Genomic DNA, 14,070 nt, shown 5'->3' with positions numbered 1-14,070 from the left:
AAGACACAGAAAACCGTCAAGGTCCTTGCCACATGATTGCTGCACAAGATCCCTTGAGCGCCTGCTTGGCAGAGACAATCTGAGACAAAAATAAAGAGATCCCCCCCCCCGAAAAGTATTCGTTTTTAAGAAAGCATACCTAAAAAACCACTGGAAATTTGACATATATGTAGGAAAACAATTTCAAAATAAATTTAGTTAAACTTCACTTTTATTCGGAACACATTTTTCCTGCCGTTTCCGAGATATAATCGAAAACCACAAAATTTGGCTTCCCCTTCCGACATTTGACACCCCACCCCGCTAGGGTCAGGGACATTCAGTATGTTTACTTATTAATTACTTCTAACAAATTTCTTACTGAGGAAATGCTGGCTTTCTACACTTCCTCAGTTCACTTTCGTTAAATAATGCAATGGGTATGGAGCTAATTCATACTGCATTAACGTACTTCTGCAAATCTTCGTCCGATTTCTTGGTAAGAGGCTGTTCATAAATGATGTTACACTTTTTCTCAACATTTTGACCCTCTCCCCATTTGTCACAAAGTACTTTTCATAAACTAATTTTTATAAACATATTGGTATTAAAAAATGCATGATGTCTCACTTCTTACTTTTTCCCTCCCCCTTGTCACAAAACTATAATTTTATCACCATCCCGCAACCCTTAAACATCATTTGTGGTGTAGTAATCCACAAATACTTTTTTATTGTCCATCAGGATTGTCAAATCATTGAAGAAAGTACGCGATCCTTTCGAGTCAGTTTAAAATTTGTGAATGGCAAGTGTTCCATTTTTCGCCATGAAAGTGAGTGTTTGAAAATCTGTAACTTTTGATTGGTTGAATAAAATATAACAAAGTAGCATGTCAAATTGAAGGAAATTTAAAATTCTACAACTTTGTCAATGACAATTTTCATGAATACTGATCCTGGGAAGCACTAAGAGCAAATGTTTGACAAAAAGAAAGAATTTTTCTGAAAATCATCGATTTTTCATAACGTATACCCGGAAAATTATTGGAAATTTGACACATATGTGTAGAAACAGTTTCATGGTAAATTTATTTAGCTTGAATTTTTATTTTAAACGCATTGTTTCCACCGTTTCCGACATTTTCTTGAAAAACCCAAAATTTTCTTCCCCCCTCCCTTCCACCTTTAGCTCACCCCCCCGGGTCGGGGACTTTTAGTATGTTTACTTACTAACTATCCCCAACAATATTCTGAAGTCAAAAATTATCGCATTCCATGCACGCTACACCCCTGTTTTGAGCACTCATTGACTGAACTAATTATAAAAGCTTTGAAAGAGATTCAAAAATGCTGCAGTGTCTTGAATTTGTTTAAAGAAGCAATTCCTAGTTATATCTTAAGGTTTTGAGTTATTTTCTACGTGAGACTCTTTCGTGCGGTCCCTCTTCAAAGCATTAAAAAATATTTTTAAATTTTGTTGCGAAAACTATTTTTTACAGACACTCGTGAAGTTTTGAGCGATTTCTTTATGCTACCCCTATCCAAGCGAACAAAACAAATTTGAGTGTACAGGGTCACAAACGTAACGAGTCTTCTTTTTTTTAATAGAATTTTTTATCAAACATGTAACAAAACTTATTATTCTTCAATATAGCCTCCTTCTGCGTCTATACACCTTTGTAAACGGGTTTTCCATTCATCAAAGGCCCTCTAAAACTCGCTTTTGGGAATGCTGTTAGGCACTTCGTTGTGGTTTTTGAATGTCGTCCAGGGTCTCCAGCTGGCTTTCCTTCAGCTTCCTTTTCACCCTTTGTAAAAAGAAGTATGCCGGAGTCATAGGGGGTTGTTGCACCGATAAAACACACATTCGGGATTAGGAATTGACAACGAAGGCGGTTGAACAAGACTTACACAAGTTTCGCGCAATTCTTACGCCATGTCTTTTGAAACAATTCAATGATCGGTTTTCGTCAAATTTATTATTTCTAACATCAAATGAACATCCATGCGGCAGTCGTTACTCGGTAAATCTTGTACATTTGTTGAACGAGTGACATTATCGTCCTTTCAGGATATTGAACTCCCAGATTGAGCCTCTTCGGCCACTTCTTCCCGACCTTCCTTGAACGACTTGTGCCACTATTCGACCAGCTAGGACAACAAGTCATCATCCTTGAAGGCCTAAGTGAGCAAAATAGTTTCCTTTGCCGTTTTGGGGGTTTGACGTAAAATTTTATCGGAAGGCGCAATCTCAAAAGTTTGAATTTTGAAAGAGGGAGAGAGAAAGATTTTGTCTGTTCGCAACGTCGCATCAACGTACAATCGAAAACTCATCTGCGTCCAACAAAATAAACTCGTCTAACCTTAGACCGTGTAAAATCAAATCCGCGTAAAATAAAACCACGTAAAACGAGGGTGTACTGTAACTGGATTATTGAGGAGTTAATCAGTCTTTTCCTGAAACTTAACTTGCTACAGTTCTTTTCAGACCTGAAATTTGTGTTTAATTTGTCACCAGTGGTCGGTACATACTTCAAGATTACTAGTCATATTTTTCCATTCGTTCTCACTTAACCTGGAATCTGTTTGACGAAACGAAAAGTCACTACACTGAAAGGTACTGTGAAAGAAATGATTGGCATGAGTGACCTAACTGCATTTTCATTCCTTTGATTTTTTTTAAATTATCCCTAAGGTGTGTCCGAATCTTTTGTACATGCTTGCTAGTTTGCTTATTTTTAAGGTAGGTACTTACGATTGTGGGGTGGGAGTGTGAAATGCACACTGGCTTTTCCTGTCCCTTGGTGATGTGGTTTACTATGTTAATTTGGTATCTTTTTTTTTAATCACCAACTTAGTGCAACGAAATAGAAATAGTTTTTGGGAAAAAAATCAGGGGTAGTGCCCGATAATTATGTCTAGTTGAGCACTTTATTTAATCGCCAAAGTAAGACGTTTAGTCACCAGGTAGCGAGTGATTATTTTCAGATTTAACTCCTTTTCTTCAATATCTTGAATATTGATTGGAGATGTCTCGTTCTTGTACATGCTGGAAAGTTTTTTTTTTCCTCCTCTTTCAAAGTAAAACACGAATTCAACGAGATTTTCCTGTTGCATCGAGGTCTTCAACTATTTTAATTGATGAAAAAAAAACTGCGCAAAAATATTTAAATACGATCCTTGAAATTAAAAGCATTAATAAAATGCAATACATATAATACTACCCTGGTGTGGGACATTAATCTCAAACGTGGGGGAGGGGGCTGTTTAAAATGCAGCAGTTCATTGTCAGATAGCTTTTAGTTCAGTAAATAGCTGTCTACTATTTAACTTAAATTTTTTACCCGTCTTCTCAGACGCAAAAGAGCTGTGAAATATATTATTTATTTTATTGTTTGCGCTTTTTTTTTTAATTTTAAACTTTTTATTTACCCCTTTTTCGACAGAACTCAATGCTGCGTGGTTAATTGTTAAGCGATTGGAAGCACTTTCGAAATAAAAAGCAACAGATTCCAATTTTATTTTTACTTTTCCAGATGATGGAACCATTCAGTTCAGTGAACTGCGAAATGTGATTAGCGAGTGCATGAAAGAAAATGGCCTTAAATTCGAAGAATGCGAGATAGATGAGCTTACAAAAATGCTGTTTGAAGATGCTGATACTGATGGTAGCGGCACCATAACCTTCAACGAGTTCAAAAATCAACTGGAACGGCATCCTGCTTTTATGCAAAACCTCACTTTAAGGTTTGTTAATTTTCTAATTTAACCATTGAGGAAGGTATAAAGTTGTATCCTCGCATGATTATAGTTTTTAATTGCGTTAACTCCATTTTACAGGCAAGAATGCCTGCATATTTTTTTTTCTCTCCAAACAGTTTAAACTGATACAGGAATTAGATTTCGTGAATTTAACGCTTTCGCTACCACTGGGACATAGGTCACGGCCGTAATTTCAAATTAGATTATGAGATAGGTTAATTTTCTTTTATAAAAACAACTTGCTTTTCATTTCATTGTCAATGATCATTTTAGTACCACTGGGGGTACGATAGCTTAATCAATGATATTGATCAGTGAGAGTAAGCCCGGATCTACAAGTTTTGGCCCCCTTGTAACAAATCTGCAGAGCTCCCTCCTCAGTGGTCAACAGTGTATATTTGCATCGTTAATAAGTCTTAGTGCTAGGGGGTTTTTTCTTTGATTTCTTGAGCCGTTGATTCCCTTAAGGATGTGCCCCCCCCCCCCCCCTGCACTGATCCGAGCCTGATAGAGAGTAATGTTCCACTGATTAAAATTATCAAAATCAACCGTCCGAGAGAAAAATATGGACACTTTTCCATAAAAAATTGTTAGTTGCGGGATATGTACTGAAAAATGCGTTTCTTCCTGTTTGTACTGAAAAGCCTTAAAAGATTAGATTCGAAATCTCTAAACTCATTTTAGCTGTGAATGGGAATCGTCTGCTCTATCGGAAATAAAAACCTTTTCCACTGAAAAAATAATAAACTAAAAAATAATGATCTAATGCCTGAACTTAAGAATGTGAAAGGTCTGAAATATCCCAAATAAACAATTTCACGACAATTAATATGTACAGAAAACATATGTTGCTGAAATTTCACTATGAGACACAGTATAACAAATAACACGTATTTATCAAAATACTTCTACGCACCTGAAAATATGAGTTATATTTAATGGAACTAAGATTAAAAATATGCAAATTATCTACATTAATTTCGGCAGTAGTATCAACAAAACAAGTTTAGTCAAATTGCCCTTTCTTCTAGATATGTAGTTAGTTTTTAGTATGAATGTCGATACATAAAATCTTCAAAAACCAGGCACCATTGTAACATGAAACACTTATTAAAGTTAAAATTTAAGTAACTGTGCAAAACTAAATTAACTTAAACGTCAATAGAAAATCCTCCGCGAAAGTTCGTTGCAAGTGAACCTTACATCAAATTGTGATTATAGGCGATTGTTGAGTGTCTTGTTTGTTTACGTAGTAACGAAAAATACATATCTCTACCTACAAACTGAAAAAATAGTACGAACAAAATAATAAGCGAAAGTAACGCAACTGTAGCTGACTTACCTCGCTCTTCTTAATTATAAGTACCTGGACGACCGAGCCTCGCTCGGCTTTAATAGAATTATTTTTTGCCAACTCGTGTTTTTTTAAGTTTCGATACTTTTTCAAATATACTTGAAAAGCATTACGTTAACGAAATATTAAGGTTCTCGCCAATCTTTGGATATGCTTTCGAGAAACGAGATAGATATACACATGTAAACACTTCATCAGCGTTATAATCATTTCAGCTATAAGAAGCGTACTACTGAATATAGGCCTCTCTTCGCCACAGACATCCACAGGGAAGCTCTGAGCTGGATGCATATAAATATTTAATGCACGGTATTGCCAAAAAAGTAGTTTCTAAGACCAAACATGGCGACAATAAATATGAAAACGCCGCGACATTCTTATAACACTAAACAACCAAAGAAGATTCTGAATACAATTAAATCAACATTTAGCTTTAAACTATCTGTTATTTTCGTTTCCACTACACAATTTTCCTGTCATTAATTAAAAGATTTTTAACTTGGAACCAATTTTATTATGGTGAAATCGTTTTTAACCCAAATCTTCCTTTCATACTATGTTGCGATTCACGATTTTATCCCAATCGAGATTTTCATTTGGAAGTACTTTTAGTGTAGTTGGTCACCTTACGCCAGAAAATGCTACATAGTACAGCATGCTATCCATAAAAACTGATGATTGATGATCCACAAATCACTCCAAAAAATTATAACAACAAAATATAAACAGTCTCAAGACATGTTTTTTCGAAATAAAATTTAGATGCGTAATTTTAAAAAAATATATAAAATTATTTGAAATGTTAAAGAGAAGATTAATAAATAAAATAAAATAAGAAGGTCGAGCAATAGTTTTGCTAAAAAAAAAAGCTTTACATCGACTTACATAATGCTTTTGAATTTGTTTTTAGCCAAGTGAGATTGAAATTAGCCAAAGTGGCTAATATCAGCCAAACCTGGTAACCCTAAGCAAGTTTAAAATTTTGAAGCGAGAAGAAATAAATTTTCATTGTTATGGTTGCAAATCGTCTGCCTTATATGTCAATTCACAATTTTTTTCAGGGCTGAACTCAATTCGACTTTATATTAAAAACTCCTTTTTGTTTAAAAAAATCGCGTTTTTACAGAAAAAACACTGATGTAGAAGAACATATATAGAATGCTAAACTACAATTAAATCCAAAATTTCGTCCAAATTGTTAGAGACGTTTCCGAGATACGAAATATAGATATATACATACCCACAAGAATTGCTCGTTTAAAGATATAACATTCTTAATTATAAGAAAAGCATCTAGGATAGTTTAAATGCCTTTCAAATAACTTTTCTTTAGTTCCATAATCATGAAGCTCATGGGAGAGGAGGGGGGGGGACAAGAACTTTTCCTTATTTGAAAATGAAATGAAAAACTTTATATATATTTCTTTTTTATTATGTTTTTCCTGTATCACATATTGGGAGATTATGCTTTACAATGTTTTGAAAGCAATATCTTGCGAGTGTAACCCTACATTGTCGATACACTGATTCAATGGAACACAGACGTTTTGGTCAACTGTTTGGAGTGTCGACCGGTATACTGACAGTTTCGGCTCGGATGCGGCTCTTCCGGTTCTCCAGGGTTCGTGGACGATCGTTATAAACCCCACAGGAAATAATCACAGGGAGCTAAATCAGGCGAGTGTGCAGGCAGTTTTCATCCAAATTCCTATCGAACAGCTGTTAGATAAAATGCGCCTCCACAGTACAATCGCAATGCCGTCTCGACTAAAGCATGATGTAGCAATACTTCCCATTCAGATCTTCCCGTTGAGCCTCTCTCCACCACTCTGTGATGCTCCACACTTTTTGCTCGCCAAATTCAAAAAAGAAAGTTCCCGCGCCCCACCTAGCATCAGTAAATTTTTGAATAGAATAACTTTTTCTTTTTTTAATTTCCATATCAAGCTAAAACGAAATCCTTCATTTTCAGCATTGAGCGGTGGCTTATTCCACCAATGAAACCTCCAAGATATTCAGAATTTGTGAAATTTTTAACTCATCGAAATCTCATATGGCAACGGATACGAAACAACTGGACCAGCGTCATGTATTTGTTTGTCTACTTCATCATCAACCTCACCCTGTTCATATCTAGAGCTTACGAGTATCGCCAGAGCAACGGCTATGTCATATGTGCTCGAGCATGCGGTAAGTTAAAATATTATTCAACTTTTTCTTTTCTTTTAAAACTTGGTTACGAATGAAATCCCGTCAAGTTTGTCTAGCATACGTCTGTTTGGACTAGCATAAATCTGGAATCCATTTCGACTGACAACTTTTGTCACTGAGAACCGATAGTTGGAATGTTGCCAAAAACTTTCACAGTGGTCGCCTCTTATTTGAATCATGCTTGTTCTAGGCCGTTTTGATTCAATAAAGCGGCTAATTCAATAAAGCAAGATTTTGTTGTTTTCGACAATTTGATTCATTAAAGCGCATATAAAAAATTGTTTTTACATTTAAAATATTACCAGCTAACTTGAAACCCAGCTATCCCCTCTTTTTTGAAATACTCAACAATGGAGTATTGTAAAATGTTTCTATAGTCTAGTCTCTAGTGTACGGCGCTTTAAATGTTTCTGCTGGCCATAATGAATCTGATGAAAGCAAAATAATTTTAAAAAATACTAAAATTAAGAATAATGAAGATTTAAGGCAAAAAATGTAATTTATTTTAATCATCTCCATATTAAAAATAGCACTTCTGCATTGAAAAATATTATAAAAGAACAAAAAAATTCAGTAGCAATTGCTGTATGCTTTTATTTTAAATCTTTACCAATAATAAAGCTCAAAGTTTGTCTGGATACTTGGATGTCTGTCGGGGTATCTGTCCGAATCTCTGTGACGCGCATAGCACCTAAATCGTTCTGCCGATTTTCATGAAGTTCGGTACAAAATTAGTTTGTAGCATGAGGGTATGCACCTCGAAGCAATTTTTTGAAAATTCGATTTTTTTCTCTATTCCAATTTTAAGAACACTTTACCGAGCAAATTATAACATGAACGAATAAATTACATAACGTGAGCGAGAAAATTACTATCACGTGGACGAGCAAATTACCATAACAAGAGCGAGCAAATTGGAGAGAAATTCATCATCAATTATTTGTAAATATACAGACGAAAAAATTACCTTTTAATTTTCTACTATGGGCAAAGCTGTGCGGGTACCGCTAGTTTAAAATAAAAGCTATTAGTGAACATTTAATGAACATTCCTATAATTCGTGTAAAATATGTACCTTTATTTTCAAAACCGCATATAGCTTTATCTTTCTAAAACTTGAGTATTTTGAATGTATTTTACTCTTTTTTTTTTCCTTGAAAGCATTCCTTGTTTTTTGAGGAGCGAAATTCATGATAAGGAATTAAAATAAACAAAAACCATGAAGATCATAAAGTGATCAAATCCACGAAAAATCATAACTTTCTGCAGATGAAATGGAACGTGTCATACTATTTTGATTTCCAAGATTGGCAATGTTTGACCCTTTTCTACTTAAAAAATTTTATATTTTTAATTTCAATTACTTTTTTCACCTAATTTATCAAAATTCTAAATTTTTACTTGACACAAAACACGTAAAAGCAAGCTTGACTAAAGTTTTGAATTTTATTTCTGAATTTCTGTGGTATACGCTTGTACAGGCATTAAAAATATATCTAAACTTAACGTTTATTTCCATGGTCGAATTGTTGCATGAATTGCTGAATCTCTCCCACTAACGCTTTCCAATCTCCTGGAAAAATTTGAAAATCGTTTCCAAAGCTCATTAAATTTATCTCATTTACCATGAGATTTTAATACAGATTTCCCCATAGTTTTAACGATTGAGCATTGAAATTCATGTTAAAATGTCGCGTCCGTATGTTTGTGCCAGCAAAACTTGAAAAGTAGTCGGTGGATTGACGTGAAACATTTATTGGTATGGAAAAGTGCTCAAGTATACTCTTGTCCCTAAAATTTTAAGCGTTTTGAGAGAATTAGATAAAAATCGGTACACCCAAACCTCTTTTTGTGAGGTGGATAGGGACCGCATAAAAAAAATCGCATTAAAAATTTTCGTTATAAATAACTTCATCCGTTTCATAAATACTATCGTCAATTGAGTCCCAATCTGATTGAAGTTTTCATACACCGCACAAAAAAAGTTCGCGTAAAAAAAAGTCGCACAAAAAGAGGTTTGGATGTGTGGTCCAAATGACTAACATGTTTTTGTTTTACCAATTGTTAAGCGAGAACTGGGGTTAATGTTTAACTCGTTGCAAGAGGATTGTAAGAAATTCGGCTCTGCTTCCTGTTGTGAAAATTTTCTCAATTTTTCCTGCCGTCATGTAACATGCATGATGAAACCGTGGAATGATGAAGCCATGGAAGCGACAGCAACAAATGAGTTTACGTCATAACGATTCCTTTCTTGATTTTTGTATAATTTACCATATTTTTTAGCAGCAGTAGATATAAAATTTCAGGAAGGCTAAAATGAGGTTACCAGCATTCTTGATCATTTTTCTCACTATCGCCATGTTTTAATTCCAAATTCTAAAAGCTAATATGCTTTATTAATGATATTTCTGTTAGAATTGCCCGAGAACTAGTACAGTCAAAACTCACATTCTGGGTCATTAAATGTATAAACTATAGTATTAGAATAGCGATATGTTTTAACAAAGAATTCTGGGGAGTCTAACCTGACCCCTCGCTGAGCCGCTGCACACAAGTATGGCTCAAAATTTCACAACAGTGACAAAATCCCAATTATCTAAATATCCCGGAAATACCTCGTCAAGGAACACGAGCCTCTTCTCCCGACGCGCAATCACAGTGTTCAAGATCAACCTACCATGGTCCAGAACGCAGTGGTGCTCTTCCCTCCAAAAGCAAGGGCAGAGCCACTCTAAATGCCACCAAAATTCCAAATTGGAAGACCCTTAAAAAAAAACCCTTTAAAAATACCCCGACGTAAAAGTTGAAATGACGCAGTCTGCGCCATGCCCCCAGGGGGCACTGATGCAGAACGTCTAGACTTTGCAGATTCCATATCTAAATGATCGTCCTTCAGATCTTTGAATTGCGTTTCCAGATAAGCAATACATATACAATGGATACTTTTTTTCCGAAATGCACTGCAATGCAATTTAAAAAAGCCCTAAAACCCGGAAACGTGCTGCGCAAGTGGAAAAGGCAGCTACCTCAATTTGCGCTGCCAAAAAAGTTTTTTTTTAATGGAATTACAGTTAACTCCCGATTATCCGCGGAATAGGGTGGCACGGAAACTGCGGATAAGCGAAAATCGCGGATAACCCAAACAATAGATAGGAAACTGGACTAGTGTATGTATTAACTAAAAAATATGAATAACACTCTCACATGCATTTAAATAAAGGATAAAAATGACATTGAATGTAAAAAATATAATGTAGAAGCTAAACACGAACAATAAAACAATCATAAGTTTAAAAAACATTTAATGACGTTAATATTAGTTCAAATCTTAAATTTTTTACAAAAAATAGTCAATTAGTTGCAAGTCATTACCGTTTAAAAAAATGTGAAAAGACCTGCAAGCGGATAATCCGATCCTCGATAATCGGGAGGTTAACAGAGAATTCAAAATTTCTCAAGAACAATAAAAAATAAAATTCCTACTTTCAGACGATTTCATTTGCTGCAAATGTTTCGGGGACTAAGTTGGCTATTTGCTTCCTTTCTTCCACAATGACCGTACATTTCTCCAAATCAGTTTCACATTAGATTAAAATGACCTATTGATTGTGCTCTGTCAAATTTCTACTGAAGTTGGAAGGCATATTGTGAAGTCAAAACTGAATGTGACCAAATGCGATTGATCTTGTTCCATTTGCCAACACAGAATACTCAATCATGCTGATCAAATCAAGCCCCAGCAAATGATCATGTCAGATGGCATAATCCACCAGCAATTAATGAGGTGGCGATTGTAATGGTTAGAGTAGAATTTCATCACCGCGAAATCGCTTTGCTGCTCAGAAATTACTAACTACAAAGATTTGCTGACACTAATAAATGCTGCGATCTATTGCAATATACAATTATTTTCTAACCAATAAAGATGTACATCGAACGAAAAATTAGCGTTTGAACATTTCCTATTCATTAAGATAAATTAAAAGAAGCTGAGATCCGACAAAAATATACGTATGAAAGATGCGATAAGTAATGATGGTGATACAAAACGATATAGGAAAGATTCTGAACTTAAGAGTTGTATTGCCAATTATATTACTTCGAAAAACTATTGGCCAAAGCTATGCTGGTTTTTATTTCAGGATGCACGATTAGTAGTCAAAAAAATATCTAATTGAAGCATATAATAGGATAGGGGCTCCTTAAGGTGAAGACTTATTACTCTTAAGAATGACACTTATTCCGACGGATTCGGCGTTCGAATTCAATCCACTTGAATTTCCGATACGCTTTGCGTTCGGTATGCCTATCAATAAAGCACAAGAATAAGCTTTGAAAGTGTGAGGTTAGAGTTTAGTAAACGAAAGTTTTTCTCAGAGGCAACTATGAGTCGCATGGTCCCTTCAAGTGAGGAAACCATTTGAACTTCGATCTTTAAGAATTACCTGTAAACTGACAAACAAGAAATGTAGTCCATTTACTTGCTTTCGAACACAAAACGATTTTAGATGTTTTTTTTCCTTCATTCTATAGTATAGTCAAGACACAGTAACCCAAATTAGGGCATTAAATTTAATGTTTTCGGGGTGAATCTATCTTCATCGAAATACTTTTATTTGCTTCCTTAACACTGAACTGAGCAACAGCGGAGGGTGGCCGGATTTAGCTATTTTAGTTACAATTGTTAAATGCAGTATCTTCCAATTTCGTACTTAAGTCTGATTTCTTTTGATTTAGGACAGTGCTTGAATTTCAATTGTGCTTTCGTAGTGGTTTTAGTTCTTCGCCAGACATTAACTTGGTTGCGAACGCATGGATTTTCGCAATACTTCCCCATAGATCAGCATTTGTATTATCACAAACTAACTGGATACGTCATAGTCTTCTACAGCTATTTGCATACATTTATGCACTTAGGAAATTTTGGTAAGTATTTTTGAAAAAATTTCAGTATGTCAAAAATTTTACTGTTAAATGTGTTAACTATTAAGTAACGATTATGAAATTTTGACGTCACTAACTCGTAGAGGATCTTAACGATATTTTAGAAAGTGGTCAAAGGAATCCTTATATGTATTTATGTATATGTATTAGGTATGCACCGGGTAATCGACAATAAACTATAATGTACTAAATTCCGCTACATATTACCTATTAATGGCAGGAAAATCTTTTTCGATTAAAATGACTTAAGTATGCTTAGAGCAAGAAACTATACTTATGTGCTAAGCACAAAAGTGGTATCTGCACTTTTAATCAAAATTGAGTTAAGGTCACTAGGTGATTCTTTGTCACATATTTCACTGAATACAATGTTCTGTGTTCATTTATCACCGAGATTTTTAACTCAGGTTGCAATCTGAGTATCTTCAATAATCAAAGTTGCATCTGAATCAAATACATGGAGGCGCAAAACTTTAAACGGCAATTTCTCATTTTGAACTCAGCTGCAGATACCCCGGGAGGGGGGGGGATAGTCTGAAAAAGTTTTGCTCACATTTAGGAGGGTGCTCTGTAGTATACGAGAGGGTGCTCCATTACCCTTGAAGGGGGGGGGGCATCCCTGCGCCCTGCGTAACTGATATTTTTACGTAGGAAGTATAATGCATAGTTTTTAATTTTTAACTTATTTTTCTGCATTTCTCAGCGCTGATTCAGATTTTACGATTAATGTTGGCTTACCTTGAAGGTTATTTTTTAGTTTTTTAATCTGCATCACAAGACTGCTGAAAAAGATTCTGCTACTAAGGTATGATACCCGAGATTTTAAAAGATCGACAGAGTGAACATAAGGACTGCGAGTATATTCTTGAGCTCAAAATAAGATTATTGTTGACGCCTAACCGTTGCCATGAGTTCAAGAAATTTGACAGAATTTCTATTCCCTTAAATCTTGTCTCTAAACAGTGATTGAGAGTACATAAAATACACAGCCAGCTCAGTCAATTCCAGCCGAGAACTGCAGTTTCGTGCTTATTAGTACTCATCTGCCCGGCATAGAAGTGACTGAACTGGTCTGGTCAATGCTAGTTCTGTATTAGTTACCATTTTGTTTGGCACTCTTGGCTTCCTTAAGAGGTTTTCCACCTCCAGTTCGGTCATTCCTATGCCGGGCTGATGAGTGCTAATAAGCACGAAACTGCAGTCCTGGGCTGGAATTGACTGAGTTGGCGATGTATTTTATGTATTTCTGCCTTAGCCATGGCTGTAGGGTGGTAACTTATTGAATAGTGACTGAGAGTCCCAACTGGCAATGGTTAGCGATAGAATGATTAGGTGTATCACAAAATATCCATTTTCGTAATGATAAAAGGTGAGATGCCGAAAAGGCGAATGTCTCCAGGTTTCAAAAAATAATTTTCATTTGACTCTAAAGTTTAAGTAAAATGACAATTTAGTTTGTCATACAAATGTTGCAAATATTTATAGACAATTTTCTGTTTCAATATCTCTTTTCCTGTAAAACGCTAATTGCTACAATTTACTACCATTTGATATCAATCATAAATGGCAGTCTAATTAGGTTTAAAATATATTCCATATTTTAATGACTATTTCAGCAATATTATCCCAAGAAAAAAACTCAATGTCTGAATATCTATTTACAACAAATATGGGAATCGGCTGGGTCGGCGGCTCAGCATGCATCACAGGATGGATACTCCTTGCTGTTCTAACAGTAATGGCGATATCGGCGATGCCTTTCGTACGTAGAAGCGGAAAATTCGAAGTAAGTTGTAAACTAGAAACATTTTAGTTGATATA

General features: G+C 35.2%; 1 protein-coding gene across 1 annotated transcript in view; it reads left to right on the top strand.

Moving 5' to 3' along the window:
- LOC129223047 (NADPH oxidase 5-like) overlaps positions 1 to 14,070 on the top strand; it is a 47,595-nt gene that overhangs the window by 12,329 nt on the left and 21,196 nt on the right. The window contains exons 4-7 of the mRNA XM_054857611.1: positions 3,515 to 3,725; positions 7,067 to 7,284; positions 12,043 to 12,231; positions 13,866 to 14,035. Coding sequence (XP_054713586.1) covers positions 3,515 to 3,725; positions 7,067 to 7,284; positions 12,043 to 12,231; positions 13,866 to 14,035 — 788 coding nt within the window. The remainder of the gene's footprint in view (positions 1 to 3,514; positions 3,726 to 7,066; positions 7,285 to 12,042; positions 12,232 to 13,865; positions 14,036 to 14,070) is intronic.

This window comes from Uloborus diversus, chromosome 5 (assembly GCF_026930045.1).
Source record: "Uloborus diversus isolate 005 chromosome 5, Udiv.v.3.1, whole genome shotgun sequence".
NCBI classification, from domain to species: Eukaryota; Metazoa; Arthropoda; class Arachnida; order Araneae; family Uloboridae; genus Uloborus; species Uloborus diversus.
This window is presented reverse-complemented; position numbering and strand designations above follow the sequence as displayed.